The 17,074-nt window shown below is 44.2% G+C and overlaps 1 protein-coding gene and 1 long non-coding RNA gene across 3 annotated transcripts in view; one reads left to right on the forward strand and one right to left on the reverse strand.

Annotated features, from left to right (window-relative positions):
• Positions 1-12,881, reverse strand: part of LOC130362800 (uncharacterized) — a 39,756-nt gene extending 26,875 nt beyond the window's left edge. The window contains exon 1 of the long non-coding RNA XR_008891570.1: positions 12,780-12,881. This is a non-coding gene — a long non-coding RNA (uncharacterized LOC130362800). The remainder of the gene's footprint in view (positions 1-12,779) is intronic.
• PLCB1 (phospholipase C beta 1) overlaps positions 1-17,074 on the forward strand; it is a 750,135-nt gene that overhangs the window by 623,417 nt on the left and 109,644 nt on the right. For both annotated transcript variants that reach the window (XM_056567840.1, XM_056567842.1), the window contains exons 21-25: positions 782-881; positions 3,157-3,261; positions 10,729-10,838; positions 15,581-15,713; positions 15,931-15,993. In XM_056567840.1, the coding sequence (XP_056423815.1) occupies positions 782-881; positions 3,157-3,261; positions 10,729-10,838; positions 15,581-15,713; positions 15,931-15,993 (511 nt within the window). The remainder of the gene's footprint in view (positions 1-781; positions 882-3,156; positions 3,262-10,728; positions 10,839-15,580; positions 15,714-15,930; positions 15,994-17,074) is intronic.

Raw genomic sequence — 17,074 nt, forward strand, 5'->3', positions numbered from 1 at the left:
AGACAAAAATTTGCATATTTGAAAATTTGCACGCCAATTTACACCACACAAAATGGAAGCTTCTTTATACCACACAAGCTGGAAGCAGAGAGGGATGATCACTGTGATGTGTACTGTGAAAAAAAAATTATGAATATTCGTAATTGTGTATATATAGTGCTATATTCGTGAATTCGTGAATATGCGATATTCGCGAATAAAATTTGCATTGCGAATATTCGCGAGCAGCACTATTGAATATATCCCTTTTGTAGATTACCAGCTCTAACATGGACCTGTGGGTAGTGGACTTGTAGACTTGTGGCTGCTTGACAGACTTAAGGCCTCCTCTGGACTCCAGACACACACCTGGTACTTGACTGCACTGTGGTTCAGCAAAGACTTAGTCTCCAAAGAGAAGAGAGTGAAGAGACTCCTCACAGGGCTTATATAGGGGAGACTCTGGTGGGGTCCCATAGGTCCCCCTTTGGTCACATGGTCACTGACACCTCACTGAGTTACAATCACATAACAGATGTTCTTAAAGCTACAACATTTTATATACATTACATAGCATATCAATAACTGTACAAGGGAAACAGATGCAGGGTCCCAGTGGACACTGCAGGGAGGCTGCCTGACAGGGCAGCAAGGGTACAGGGGTACAACTCCTGTACCGGGCCACCACACATTTACCATATACACCGAGAGCTTTTGGTAAATAGGTTCTGCTATTACAATGTGAAAGAAGCCCAGAGTAACTTGTATGTTAGTAACAGTGTATTTGTTGTGTTTCTCATAGGTAGTGCTTCCCTCCCTTGCATGTCTGAGAATATCAGCATATGAAGAAGGAGGCAAATTCATTGGCCACCGGATATTACCTGTCTCTGCAATCCGTCCAGGTAAGGACTAGATATATATCTCCTTAACACTGAAATTGCAACACCAAGGAAGATAAGCCGTAGAGTTATGCAAATTAAGGAAATAGCCAATGTCGCTAACATCTGCAAATGGTCAAATTTTCAAGTACCTAGCTCCAATCTGTGACGATTAGGAGGGCCTTCAGTGGTTTAAACTGAGAGGGACAAAATTCTTGAACTAAGAGGCTAAGTTTTATCCATATGCTTATAGCCAGAGATGTCAGCACTGTTTAACGTTGCGTGTCCCAGTGGTTGGAAAACCAACTACAAACTGGAATGAGAGCAAGAGGTACACAGAGGCCAACCTCTGCATGGATAGATCAATGGCGCATAGTGATCCATTCTATAGTGCAAGTGAAATTGGGCCTCTCATGAAACAGTGTCTACACAAACCATCAAAAGGAGCTTGCAAAACATTGGGCTACGAGCCAAACATCCAGCTACAGGTGATGTATTAAACTCATTCCACTGCTCTCAAAAGTTATCATGGTGCAGAGCATGGTGCCAATTAAAGGATAGGAGATAAGATAATGGTACATTTTAAAGGGGTTCTCTGGTGCTTAGACATCTCCTTTGGATAGGGGATAAGATGCCTGATTGTGGGAATCCCCCCGCTGAGGACCCCCGGGATCTTGCACGCGGCACCCCATTTGTAATCAGTCCCAGGAGCGTTTTCACTCCGGGTCTGATTACCGACGACCACAGGGCCGGCGGGGTGTGACGTCACGCCTCCGCCCCTCAATGCAAGCCTACAAGAGGGGGAGCGATAACTGTCACGCCCCCTCCCATAGGCTTGCATTGAGGGGTGGAGCATGACATCACACGGGGGCGGAGGCGTGACGTCACACGCAGTCGGCCCTGTGGTCGTCAGAAATCAGACCCGGAGCGAACACGCTCTGGGGACTGATTACAAACGGGGTGCTGCGTGCAAGATCACGGGGTTGCACAGCGGCGGGAGTCCCGCAATCAGGCATCTTATCTCCTATCTTTGGATAGGGGATAAGATGTCTAAGTACCGGAGAACCCCTTTAAAGACACATGAAACATACAGAGAATTCGCAACTTTAACTGCCATATGACTAAAGTTGATACTAACAGGAAGAGATCATATTATAAGACATGGGTTTGTAACTCTCCTCTACTGTACTTGAAACGTTTCATATGCCTTTTTTCTCCATGTTGGGTATAATTCTCTTTTGTTCAGATTTTAATGTACTTTTTTGTTAGCTTTATATGACAAGTTTTGGGACATTCATGTTATGTAATGTGGATATTTAAAATTTTTCCTTTTAATCTAACTTTTTTCTTTGTTGGAGAATTTAAGTTTTATATATATATATATATATATATATATATATATGTCTGATCACGGGGGTCCTGCCGCTGGGGGTCCTCGTGATCTCCTGTAGCCCCCAGCATTCTAAAAAAATGCTGGGTTCTGGCTGCAGCGGTCGTGATGTCACAGCCACGCCCCTCATGGTGTCACGCCCGCCATTCATGACTATGGAGGAGGTGTGGCGTGATATCAAGAGAAGCCTGGCCCTTATATCACAATCACGGCCACCTGTTTGAAGTGTTCTGAACAAAATGTTCAGAATGCTGAGGCACGGGAGTACCCCTTTAAGGCTAGAACAGAGGTCTATCCTGCTCAGCCACCAGTCCCAATTTTTGTCTTGATGCAGTGATAACCAGAGATTGGTCTGAAGATCATGTGAGCAACATCATGAAGAGGTCCTCACAAGGGAATGTCACACCTTTCTTACACCCAGTATTATGGTGGGGGGGTACAATGTAATGTAGCTGGACTCCTCTAGTCTTCATTCCATAGGCTTACATTGAGGGGGTGGGGCGTGATGTCACGAGGCGGCGGAGCTGTGACGTCACGGTACCCCGGCCTCTGTATGCCGGGCATGTTTTGAATATTTTGTTTCCATAAATTTATTGTTTGCAGATCATTAACATATTGATCTTTTGATTCTCATAATTCTGTGACTTTTCTTTCTCGATGTTACAATTTCAATGTTGAAAAGTGTGTATATAAAAATATTTAATAAGATAGCTTTTAGGATTAGTGTCCCTTTAACAGAAAATAATGTCCTCTGGATTTATTTTTGATGGATGCCTCAGAAATTCTATTATGTAGATCTCGGAGCCCAACGCTCTACAGCTGCTATTTTTCATACAGAAAGAAAAATCTCTCCCCGCGGCTCTGCCCTTTCTTCAAACTTCATGAAACATCTATCATTTTCCTCCTCAGGTTATCACTATATCTGCCTGAGAAATGAGAAAAATGTGCCACTCACTTTACCAGCAATCTTCGTGTACATAGATGTGAAGGATTACGTCCCGGACACATTTGCAGGTACGGCTCTTCTATTGATTTTTGTGTTATGAGAAATAGAAATCACGCAGCAACTCCAGACAGTAAAAATACGGTACTCCATGATCTGAAATAGAAGACAATAAAACCATAACGGTGCTCAGAGCTTTGGTTACTCCTGGTCCCCCATACAGCATTAAAGGTGTACTCCGGTGGCAAACTATTTTTTTTTTAAATCAACTGGTGCCAGAAAGTTAAACAGATTTGTAAATTACTGCTATTGAAAATCTTAATTCTTCCAGTACTTATCAGCTGCTGTATGCTCCAGAGGAAGTTGTATTTCTTTCTGGGATTCTTTTCTGTCTGACCACAGTGCTCTCTGCTGACACCTCTTTCCATGTCAGGAACTGTCCAGAGCAGGATATGTTTGCTATGGGGATTGGCTTATACTCAGGACAGTTCCTGACATGGACAGAGGTGTCAACAGAGAGCACTGTGGTCAGACTGAAAAGAATTCCAGAAAGAAATACAACTTCCTTTGGAGCATACAGCAGCTGATAAGTACTGGAAGAATTAAGATTTTGAAATAGAAGTAATTTACAAATCTGTTTAACTTTCTGGCACCAGTTGATTTAAAAAAAAAAATGTTTTCGACCGGAGTACCCCTTTAACCCCTTAAGGACGCAGCCCTTTTTCACCTTAAGGACTGAGCCCTTTGGCCTTCCTCACCCCCCCCCACCGTCGATTCCCTACCTGAGCAAGTATCCAGCAGGCTCCAGCGAAGATCCCAGGTCCCCAGGCATCTTCTCCTGCAGGTACGGCCTCCATCTTCTTCACAGATCCCCTCGACATCCAGGGGCGGGCAGAACGGGGGGGAACCCCCTGTCCTGCGCTGCCATTGGTCGGAACTCCATTCTGACTAATGGCAGGGGATAGGAGGAGATCGCAGCTCTGCGACCTCACTCCTATCCCTTAGGCTGATCGGGGCTGTTGCTGACAACTCCGATGAGCCCTATTTTCCGGGTGATCGGGTCACCAGAGACCCGATCAGCCCAGAATTGGAGAAAATCGCATGTCTGAATTGACATGCGATTTTCTCCGATCGCCGACATGGGGGGAGTCTCAGGAACCCCCTGGGCGATGTGCCGGGGTAGCAAGCATCCGGCTCCGGTCCCCAACCAGCTAGCGGTGGGGACCGAATTTCCCACGGGCGTATGGATACGCCCTCGGTCCTTAAGGACTCGGAATGCAGGGCGTATCCATACGCCCTGTTTCCTGAAGAGGTTAAGGACCCTTTTACACAGGCCAGCCTGTGCTAGCAGATCACCGGACATCCTCTGTTTACACATATATGCAGCCAATAAATGATGATTCCTGGGCCTGCATTAAAGGGGTACTATGCTCTTAGACATCTTATCCCCTAACACGCTGCTGGGGACCTCTGCGATCTTTCCTGCAGCACCCCCATTCCTTAGCTGCATAGAGCGAAGATCACTCTGTTGCTGATGACTGGCAATACAGGGGTTGGAGTATTGTGACGCCCCCTCATGACATCATGCCCCACCCCCTCAATGTAAGCCTATTAGGAGGGGTGTGACAGCCACCACCCCCTCCCATAGACTTACATTGAGGGGGAGGGGTGTGACGTAACAATACTCCGACCCCTGCATTGCCCATCATCAGCAACGGATCGATCTTCGCTCCTTGCAGCTAATGAACAGTGTGTTGCAGGAGAGATCGTGGAGGTCCCCAGTGGCGGGACTCCCCCAATCAGACATCTTATCCCCGATCCTTTGGATAGGGGATAAGATGTCTAGGGGCGGAGTACCCCTTTAACAATGTGATCAGCCGGTGAGTGACTGTTTTCTTATTTGTTGGTTTGTCAACTTATTGGTGGCCCTTTTACAAAAGTAAATTATTGAAAACCAATGTTCCTGCAAATATTCATTCTTAATACATGTAGCAGGTAAACCATAGTACAAATAATTGTGAGATGCCAGACTGGGCCCCTCAGCTCTGATCCCTGAGTGAAGTGACTGCTGAGCACATGGGGGCACAGGGGACTGAATCATTACAATGTGCCCATTGCCTAAAGTTTGGTATCTTTTGCCCAACAACTCTAAAGGAAAGAGATTAGGATATAATAATATATATATATATAATTTTTCTTCAAATGGGCACTGCCAGATACAAAACCTTTTTATATGTTGTACATCTTGGCAAAAAATAACCTTTCTAATATACTTCATAAGAAAATGTTATTTCCTTTTAATAGAAATTATGGCTTATAAAATCATGGCTTTATCCAAGCTGAAGCACAGGCATGGACAAAGTCCAGTAAGGGAGGGTGAGCTAGTACTCCTCTGTGCTCATTACTGTCTGATAGTGTGGTGGCCCAGTACAGGAGTTGCACCCCTGCACCATAGCTGCCCTGTCAGGCAGCCTCCATACGGTGTCTCCTGGGCCCCCTGCACCTGTTCGCCTTGTTCCTGTGCTTCTATGCCTATGTTATGCTGTGTATTGTTATGCCTTTAAGAACAGTTGACATGTGATTAACCTGTTTTCATGTGATTGTAACCTAGTGAGGTATCAGTGACCTAAGGGTGACATGTGGGACCCCTCAGAGTCTCCCCCATATAAGCCCTGGGTGGAGCCTCTGCTCTCTCTCTTGGAGCCCTGCTCTTAGTCTTTGCTGAGGAACAAGGAGGTCAAGTCCTTGGTGTGTGTCTGGAGTCCATAGGAGGCCTAAAGTCAGTTTAGCAGTCACAGGATTCTTAAGTCCATTGCCCCACACGTCAAGTCAAAGCCTGGTAAGCTACAGAGCGGGTGAAGTCTGTCATAGTCAAGTCAGTCCAATTCATCCCATCTCAAGTCAGCGTATCCTGCATCCAACTTGTCCAAATCCATTATAAGTCACAGCAAGCCCTAAGGTCTCTGAAGTCACTGGTCACCTCCGTGGGCCTAGCCAAGCTGTATAGACTGTTACACCTGTCTGACTCAGTAAAGCTGCCGTTGTTCTGTAATTTACGTCAGAGTCATTATTTGCCCCCGTGCCTAGCCCAGGATCCAGCAGTATTCCTTCGGGTGGTGTAGAGGATAAACCATGCCCTGGCATCACGAACACAAGGGGTTAATGCCTTCTGCCCCTAGGGTAATTCCATCTTCCCCTAATCACACCCTCACCCCAATAGTACTCCTCTGTGCTCTCTCCTGTCTGATAGCACTTCTCTGTGCTCTCTCCTGTCTGATAGTACTCCTCTCTGCTCCCCTCTCTGTCTGATAGCACTCCTCTCTGCTATTTCCTGTCTGATAGTACTCCTCTGTGCTCTCTCCTGTCTGATAGCACTCCTCTGTGCTATTTCCTGTCTGATAGTACTCCTCTGTGCTCTCTCCTGTCTGATAGTACTCCTCTGTGCTATTTCCTGTCTGATAGTACTCCTCTGTGCTCCTCTCTCCTGTGTGATAGCACTTCTCTGTGCTCTCTCCTGTCTGATAGGACTCCTCTGTGCTATTTCCTGTCTGATAGTACTCCTCTGTGCTCCTCTCTGCTGTGTGATAGCGCTCCTCTGTGCTCTCTCCTGTCTGATAGCACTCCTCTGTGCTCTCTCCTGTCTGATAGCACTCCTCTGTGCTCTCTCCTGTCTGATACTACTCCTCTGTGCTCCTGTCTGATAGCACTTCTCTGTGCTCTCTCCTGTTTGATATTACTCCTCTGTGCTCTCTCCTGTCTGAGAGTACTCCTCTGTGCTCTCTCCTGTCTGATAGTACTCCTCTATGCTCTCTTCTGTCTGATAGCACTCCTCTGTGCCCTCTCCGGTCTTATAGTACTCCTCTGTGCTCTCTCCTGTCTAATAACACTCATCTGTGCTCTCTCTTATCTGATAGCACTCCTCTGTGCTCTCTCCTGTCGGACAGGGCTCCTCTGTGCTCTCTCCTGTCTGATAGTACTCATCTGTGCTCTCTCCTGTCTGATAGCACTCCTCTGTGTTCTCTCCTGTCTGATAGTACTCATTTGGCTCTCTCCTGTCTGATAGTACTCTGCTGTGCTCTCTCCTGTCTAATAACACTCCTCTGTGCTCTCTCCTGTCTGACAGGGCTCCTCTGTGCTCTCTCCTGTCTGATAGTACTCCTCTGTGCTCTCTCCTGTCTGATAGCACTCCTCTGTGTTCTCTCCTGTCTGATAGCACTCATCTGGCTCTCTCCTGTCTGATAGTACTCCTCTGTGCTCTCTCCTGTCTGATAGTGCTCCTCTGTGCTCTCTCCTGTCTGATAGTACTCCTCTGTGCTCTCTCCTGTCTGATAGTACTCCTCTGTGCTCTCTCCTGTCTGATAGTACTCCTCTGTGCTCTCTTCTGTCTGATAGCACTCCTCTGTGTTCTCTCCTGTCTGATAGTACTCCTCTGTGCTCTCTCCTGTCTGATAACACTCATCTGTGCTCTCTCCTATCTGATAGCACTCCTCTGTGCTCTCTCCTGTCTGACAGTACTCCTCTGTGCTCTCTCCTGTCTGATAGCACTCCTCTGTGCTCTCTCCTGTCTGATAGCACTCCTCTGTGTTCTCTCTGTTGGATAGTACTCATCTGGCTCTCTCCTGCCTGATAGTACTCCTCTGTGCTCTCTCCTGTCTGATAGCACTCTTCTGTGCTCTCTCCTGTCTGATAGTACTCCTCTGTGCTCTCTCCTGTCTGATAGCACTCTTCTGTGCTCTCTCCTGTCTGATAGTACTCCTCTGTGCTCTCTCCTGTCTGATAGTACTCCTCTGTGCTCTCTCCTGTCTGATAGGACAGGAGAGAGCACAGATGAGTACTATCAGACAGAGGAGTTCTAGCTCAACCTCACTTGGGTTACGTTTCCACTTTTTTTCTGGTAGTTTTTGGAATACTGCCACTGCAGTTTTTGAGCCAAAGTCAGAAGTGGATCCATAAGGGAGGAGAAGTGTAAGTCCTTCCTTTATATGTCCTATTCCTTTTGAATACATTTCTGGCTTTGGCTCAAAAACTGCAGTGGCAGTATTCCAAAAACTGCCAGAAAAAAAAAAAAAAAGTGGAATCCTAGCCTTACTGGACTTTGTCCATGCATGTGCCTCAGCTTGGACAAAGCCATGATTTTATAAGCCATATTATCTATAAAAATGAAATACATTTTTCTTATGAAGTATGTTAGAAAGGTTAATGTTTTGCCAAGAGATCATAAGTTTTTGTATCTGGCAGTGCCCATTTAAAGAAAAATTATACATCCATTATACATTATTAGATGGCTAATACAGATAAAGCAAACTATTTAATATAAAAGTTAGAAATTGCTGCTAGAAGCTGTAAATTACATTATACATAGAGGACATGTACAGTAAGGACAATGTACTGTAGATACATCGTGGAGCCCCTACCCTAGTCCTGGCACAGGTATAGCGAAGTCTAGTACCATACTATACTATAGTTTAGCAGTGAAATTCCCATTCTGATTGGTTAGATCTTCTAGTCATTTACACGAGCCAGGGATCTGGACTGTCCGTAGAATTGTATGGTAAGTATGGTTTCAAGTTACAATGGCCCAGAAATACCACTTTATGCTGAAAATATTGTAACCTGAGGCCATTGTAAGTTCAAAGGAACATTAAGGGAGATTTATCAAATCCTGTGCAGTGGAAAAGTTTACAAGTTGCCCATAGCAACCAATCAGATCGCTTCTTTCATTTTTAACAAGGCCTCTGCAAAATGAAAGAAGCAATCTCATTGGTTGGGCAACTTTTTCTTTGCACTGGTTTTGATAAATATCCCCCCCCCATTGTATTTATTTAATTTGTTTGTCTAACACCAACTTATATAGTGGTAATCCTTTAATGGCTACAGTCTAAATTCCAGAATACCCTATTAGTATGTTATTAGAAAGTGGTTATTTGGAGGAAATCCACGCAGAGAGAATATACAGACTCGTATACAGACTTAAAGGGGTAATCCAGGAATCGAAAACTAATCGAGCTAATTTGTTTAAAGAAAACGCTCCCTCGCTGTCTCCAGGTTGGGTGTGGTATTACTACTTGGCCCCATTCACTTCAATGGAACTAAACTACAGAACCACAACAACCTGAAGACAGACGGGGAGCGTTTTTTCAAAGTAAAAAAGCTCTGTTTTCCGATTCCTTGATAACCCTTTTAACAGTAAATGTTGCTCTTTAGCTCTTAGTATAAATGCAGTTCTTGCCATGACCATAAGGTGGCGGCAGCAGCAGCTTCTTAGCAGAACTCTTATCCCACAAATATATTACACGTTTTGACATACAGGAGATCAGCAGTAGCATGGGCATTTATGACTACATTAATTAGAGCAGTATATCCCAAGCAGTGTGCCTCCAGCTGTCGCAAAACTACAACTCTCAGCATGCCCAGACAGCCAAAGGCTGTCCGGGCATCCTGAGAGTTGTAGTTTTGCAACAGCTGGAGGCACATTGCTTGGGAAACACTGTATTAGAGCCTGGACTTTAGGAAATCCTCTTCAACATATTTATCTGTACATAAGTTATTATATATTTTTTTTACTGTAACATTACTTTACAGTGGTCCCTCAAGTTACGATATTAATTGGTTCCAGGACGACCATTGTATGTTGAATTCATAGTATGTTGAGACCATAACTCTATGGAAACCTGGTAATTGGTTCTGAAGCCACCAAAATGTCATCCAAAAAATAGGAAAAAGTGAGGATTAAAGATAAATAAGTAGATAACTAATATAGATAAAGCAAGACCTTACATATAAAAGTAATAAAGCGCTGCTGGGAGCTGTAAGTCACCGTCTATTTCAGTGTTTTCCAAAGAGGGTGCCTCCAGCTGTTGCAAAACTACAACTCCCAGCATGCCCGGACAGCCTTCGGCTGTCCGGGCATGCTGGGAGTTGTAGTCTTGCAACAGCTGGAGGCACCCTTTTTTTGAAACACTGGTCTATGTAGAGGACAGGAGCTTCTTCATAGTCCTGTACAGTACACACAATGTCCTAAAAAAGAAAAAGTAACATGGAGCCGCCCCCACCTGGTGTCCAAAGGAGCAGCTAACCCTTGTACAGGTAAAGTGTACAGAACATGTAATACCTCCCTGTACTGTAGGGGGCGCTACCAGACACCAGTCAGTGCATATACTTTAGTAATACAGGGGTTTTACCAGTGAATCTCCATTCTGATTGGTCGGTTCTTCCAGCCCTTGACACGTTACACAGATTCCATAACATTGTATGTTGAGTCTGGTTTCAAGTTACAATGGTCCAGAAAAGACCATTGTATGTTGAAACTTTTGTATGTTGAGGCCATTGTAAGTTGAGGGATCACTGTACACTGGCAGACTGATGTGATATAGTGATGTGATACCCTTTGTTTCTGAAATAAAACTTTTAGGCTGTTAGAATTAGTTATAAAATGTGTTATGAGCAGTGGGGCACATGACAAACACCGTATTTGCTCTCGTTCTTATTACTATGTGTTATATTTTTCTGTTACTCATATGTATTTTCATTTCTTACAGATGTGATTGAAGCTTTGTCCAATCCAATTAAATATGTCAATTTGATGGAACAAAGATCAAGACAGCTGGCTGCACTCACACTGGAAGATGAAGAAGAAGTGAAGAAAGAGGTAACGCCACCAAAGGTTATTTTATAGGTCTGACTTTATGACTTTTATTTTGCGTGCCGAAATGATGTACTACTTGTTTTGCATTAGAGACTGGATGTAGAGGACAGCAATGGAATTGGGACCCTGCTGGTCCCTCAGGACCAGATATAAAACCTGCGAGAGCCGGCGGTTTTTAATCTTGAGCAGGCGGTCACAGAAATGGCATAGGGGGGTAATAAAATAACAAAAGGGGTGATAAAATGGCACAAGGGGCGATCAAATGGCACAAGGGGTTAATGAAATGGCAAGGGGGGAGTAATAGAATAGCACAAGGGGCGATCAAATGGCACAAGGGGTTAATGAAATGGCACGAGGGGTGATATACTAGTACAAGGGGTGATAAAACAGCAAAAGGGGAAAATGAAATGACACAAGGGGGTGATGAATTGGCACAAGGGGTGATAAAATGACATGGGGTAATAACATGACACAAGGGGGTGATGAACTAGTACAAGGGGTGGTAAAACAGAAAAAGGGGGTAATGAAATGGCACATGGGGAAAATGAAATGACTCAAGGGGGGATGAAATGATACGAGGGGAAGGAAATGGCAGAAGGGGGTAATGAAATGGCATGGGGGGGAGTAATAAAATAGCACAAGGGGGCCATCAAATGGCACAAGGGGTTTATGAAATGGCACAAGGGGGAAATGAAATGACACAAGGGGGTGATGAATTGGCACAAGGGGTGATAAAATGACATGGGGTAATAACATGACACAAGGGGGTGATGAACTAGTATAAGGGGTGGTAAAACAGAAAAAGGGGGTAATGAAATGGCACAAGTGGAAAATGAAATGACACAAGGGGGGGGGTGAAATAGCACAAGAGGGGAAGGAAATGGCAGAAGGGGGTAAGGAAATAGCACAAGGGGGTGATGAAATGGCACAAGGGGGTCATGAAATGGCCTAAGGGGTGATGAAATGGCATTAGGGGGTTATAAAATGGCACAAGGGGGTAATAAAATGGCACAAGGGGGTAACACCTTGCTGGAGCGGACGCGAGTGGAACACACATCTTGGGGAGGCGGGCGTTAATGGTCAGAAATCCAGAAGAGCGGATGGGAAAAAGAAAACAGTCCCGTGCAGGGTCTATCCAGATGTATATACTGTTGTGAACTCTAGTACATTAAATATTTTTCAGTATCGTTTGCAACTTTAACATAGGGAATCACCGTAAATCTGGGGTTTTAGAGAAAATGATGGTAGACTCTGATGGTTTTCTGCCATGTATGCAAGAGGGGTCCACATGACTGGTGGTATATTAGTATATACAACATCAGCCTTTCTACAACTAGGCCAGTGTTTTCTAACCAGTGTGCCTCCAGCTGTTGCAAAACTACAACTTCCAGCATGCCCGGACAGCCAACGGCTGTCCGGGCATGCTGGAAGTTGTAGTTTTGCAACAGCTGGAGGCGCACTGGTTGGGAAACACTGGACTGGAGAGATGCAGATTTTATGACTCTGCTCTAATGTATAACATAGTAAATAATATATAGGAGTGCTCAGTCAGCCCCCACACACTACAGTCGATGAAGCACAGCTCTTGAGACATCATGGTCGTCGTCCGCACTGAACTGACTTCTCTTAATTGTAACGATAAAAATACCCTGAACTTTTATTTTGAATTCTAAATGACTTGTTGCTGTTTGCCCTACATTTGGTGGAATGAAACGTACTGTCCATACGCGGAAAAAGTTCTATTCTAAGAAATGCCATACTTCACCTTTCTACAAGGGGACATTAGTGTGAATGAGGGCATAAGACTAAACCTGACTTACACCAGTCTCTTAAGACCACCCTATCTAGGACATCTGTCACTGGAGATACTATTTTAGGATAGCATTATTCATCTCTAACCTTTCCCTAGTCAAAAAAAAAAAAAACGAAATAAAAAGTAAGTACCTGCTAAAATAAATATGGAACATGATGGGCTCATACTGACTCCATGGCCCAGATTTATCAAACTGTGTGACAGACCAAATAGAGGGTTTTTCCCACAACAACCAATCACAGCTCAGCTTAGGAGCTGTGGTAAAGTGAAACCTGAGCTGTGATTGGTCGCTGAGGGAAAATCCCTCCATTTTTTCTCTCATACAGTTTGATAAATCTGGACCCATATGTCTATCAATATGGGCATTGTATGTGGTAACCGGTATCCGATAATTCAGAAATAGCTAGTGGTATGTCACTGTCACAGTCCTTAAAGGGGTACTCCACTGAAAACATCTTAGTCCCTATCCAAAGGATAGGGGATAAGATGTAAGATCATGAGTAGAGATGAGCGAACTTACAGTAAATTCGATTCGTCACGAACTTCTCGGCTCGGTAGTTGCTGACTTATCCTGCATAAATTAGTTCAGCCTTCAGGTGCTCCGGTGGCCTGGAAAGGTAGATACAGTCCTAGGAAAGAGTCTCCTAGGACTGTATCCATCTTTTCCAGCCCACGGAAGCACCTGAAAGCTGAACAAATTTTTGCAGAATAAAGTCATCAACTGCCAAGCCGAGAAGTTCGTGACGAATCGAATTTACTGTGAGTTCGCTCATCTCTAATCATGAGGGTCCCACCGCCGCTTGCAGCTTCCGCGTTCGTGACGTCACACCACGCCCCCTCCATTCATGTCTATAGGAGGGGGTGTGATGGCTAGTACATATCCGTCACGCCTCCTCCCATAGATGTGAATCGAGGGGGTGTGACAACTGGCATTGCCAGTCATTGGGCACGGAGCGGAGGTCGCTCGGTGCTCTGAATGGCAGGTGCCGCAGCAGAGATTGCAGGAGTCCCCAGCAGCAGGACCCCCGCGATCTAACATCTTATCCCCTATCCTTTGAATAGAGTAAAAGGATGTTTTCAGCGGAGTATTGCTTTAAATAATTTGAAGAATATAGACTTGGGAATTGTTTAACTTGTAGTCCTCCTGAGTAGACTGGTTCTCCATCCAGGATGAGATTAGACACTTGAGACCCTAGACTTCAAATTGAGACTTGACTTTAGACTGATTTGACTTGAGACTGACGGGACTTGGCTGTACTTCTGTTCCGGCAGCTGTACAGTGTGTACTTCAGGGGTCTTTATGCGATTGTTCTGTGGCAAACTTTGCAAAGTCTCCCTCCCTCACTTACGTTTCCTTGGGTTACTCTCAGGGGCGGACTGACACCACTCAGGGCCCCCGGACCAAATAAAGCAAGGGCCCCCAGTGAGACTCCACTCCTGGCCCCACCTCAGCCCCGCCCCTATTCCCACCCAGTATATGAATATTTGCCGTACATGGCAGAAATCCAAGGCTACCCTTTCTGCCATGCTTTTTATTTTTATTTATTTATTTTTTACATATTTTTCAAGGTAGAAAATAATGCTGTGTGCATCTACCTTTAGGTTTGAAAAATGCCAGTAAAAATGGCAAGTGTGTAACTTCATGTCACAACCACTAGGTGGTGCCAAAGAATGTTTTGTGGTTCAGTCAGAAAGATTACATCAAATACGGTACATGTTCAAAGCAGAGGTTATATGGTACAGTATATGTTACATAATATTTATCTTTAAAGAAAAGGCTTCTGTAATATTGTATGTGCGCAGCTTTCTATCAGTTCTACAGCTATTAATACCACAACCTCTGTGTCCTATTTTTACCAGTATTATAGTACAATGAGAAGACCACCCTCCACGGGGCAAACCTTCCCAGAATGTATAATATTTTACATAAAAAAAATTAATAAATATAGATAGATAGATATAGAAATGTAAATGAATACATATTAGACACTATTCCTGATTTTCAATTTATAATATGTTATGCATATTGCCCGTTTTCTTTGAGAAGACCACCCCCTAGAAGACTATTTTTCAATGGTTTCTTTTGTATATACAGTATTTTTTTTTTTTTTATGTCATTTACTACCAATAAACCACTCTAGATGGGACATTATGTACACTTTTTCAGTGTGGCACTTCAAAGGCATGTTTCTATTATTCAGATGAAAATTCCATTATAGTCTATGGCTGTTACAAAACCACATCTACCTGCATGCCCGGACAGCCAAAGGCTGTCCGGGCATGCTAGTAGATGTGGTTTTGTAACAGCCATAGACTCTAATGGTATTCTCATCTGAATAATAGAAACATGCCTTTGAAGTGCCACACTGTCCGGGCATGCTGAGAGTTGTAGTTTTGCATCACTGGTCACTGGTTGGGGAACACTGGTATATGGGGATGTATAAAAACTTTCTACAACTTCAACAATGAAGAACTGATCCATACATTGGGTCTGATGAAGAAGGTAGCATTAGCCCTCAAAACGCATGGTGTATGTTTTCTGACCAATTAAAAAATGTCACACATAGAGTCTGCAGGGCAATGTTTTCTAACCAGTCAGTTTCCAGCTGTTGCAAAACTACAACTCTCAGCATTTCCAGAGTGCATTTGGCTGCCCAGGAACACTGGGAGTTGTAGCTTTACAACAGCTGGAGGCACACTTGTTAGGGAACACTGGTCTATGGGGATTACGAAAACTTTCTGCCATTTTAGCAATGAAGAGTGTCCTTTAGATGTGCAGGAGTGAAGCCTCAAGAAGGTTGCATTGTATCTTACACCTATTCACTTCCAGCCCAGACCTTTATATAACGTTGCAGTAGTCAATGCATATGATCAGCAGTGTTTGCCATGTAATCCGACACATATTAACAGCACACAATGGCATCTTTTCTAGGCAGAAGCTCGGGATGCTCCATCAGAACCTAACAGTGAACCACGGCCCGCACCAGCAGAAAATGGCTTGAATCATGCTTCCACGCTAACACCCAAGACAGCATCTCATTCGGTTCACAGTCAGCCACCTCCAGGTACAACATTTTATTCTGTGCCTTGCATTTTGCAGGAAAATTTATGAATTTATGTCAAATTAAAAACATTTCTCAAAAAAGAAATGTTCTCCTAAATTTTTGCCAGATGCTATAAAACTTGGGTGTATTGGAATGGATTTTTAAAGTGGGGGATGGGGCAGTAGGGAGCATAGACCGTGATAGAAGATGTCTGAAAAAATTATCTTTTTTCTTCTAGGTTCAGTAAAAGTTCCAGTTAAAGCTGCCCCTGCTGAGGACCTTGTATTGAGTGTTTTAACAGGTAAATGATGCCCTGATATGCTAAAAAAATATATTGCACTAAGGTCATCCTATTCTGTATGTTAATTAGAAGTTAATTAGATTATCTCTTATATTCCATCTTAATTTGTATTCTTAGGCCACTTTCACATGATGGAATTTCCGTGCGGAATCCGGCGGAAAAAATTCAGCTCGGAAAAACCTTTGCAGCGGAGTCCCATTGTTTTCAATGGGACTCTGCTGCATTATGCACGAGACAGAGTGTACATGGCAGAAAAATCTGCTGCAGAAATCCCTATTCTAGAAAGAATTCCCATACCAATTCTTTCTACCAAATCCACGTGGAAATGCATTGCCATCCATGGAGATGGCATATTTAGGAGCAGTCCTAGCGCCCGCATGATCTGCCGACACCTGCTGTTTGCGGGATATCTGCTGTAAAAATCCTGCCAAACTGTTTTCCAACTTTGTGGGAACAGTTTGGCCATGTTCACACGTCGGAATTTCCGTGAGGAATTTAGCATTGGAATCCGGTACGGAAGTTCGGCAGCAGCAGAGTCCCATTGTATTCAATGGAATTCTGCTGCGCTTAGTACATGGCAGAAATACCAATTTCCATGTCTTCAGAAAGAATGAACTTGTCCACTGTTTCTGCAGAATCCACAAGGAATGCATTTCTGTCTATAAGACTGTGTATTCCCATGTGCCACCATGTTATCCTGGCGCCCGCAGTCTGTGGAATGATCGCACAGAGATTTTATGTGCGGACATTCCGGACGTGTGAACATAGCCTTTGGGTTCTGCCCTTTTCTGTTCCAGCACATAAAGCTCATAAAGGGCTGGATGGGTGAGTTTGGGTGGAAGAACTCAATTGGCCATGCAGAGTCCTGACCTCAGCCCTATCCAAACCTTTGGGATCAACTAAAACGGAGACCATGAGCCAGAACCTCTCCTACAACATCAGTGTCAGACCACACAAATGATACAGACATCTCCAAAATCTTGTAGTAGAATTTGTGCTGATTCTTCCAGAAGATCATTTGTGAGGTCAGACACTTTCCGGAAAAGTAAAAGCTATTAGAACGTATGTATGGGCTCCAATA

Source organism: Hyla sarda, chromosome 3, assembly GCF_029499605.1.
Source record: "Hyla sarda isolate aHylSar1 chromosome 3, aHylSar1.hap1, whole genome shotgun sequence".
In the NCBI taxonomy this organism is placed as follows: domain Eukaryota; kingdom Metazoa; phylum Chordata; class Amphibia; order Anura; family Hylidae; genus Hyla; species Hyla sarda.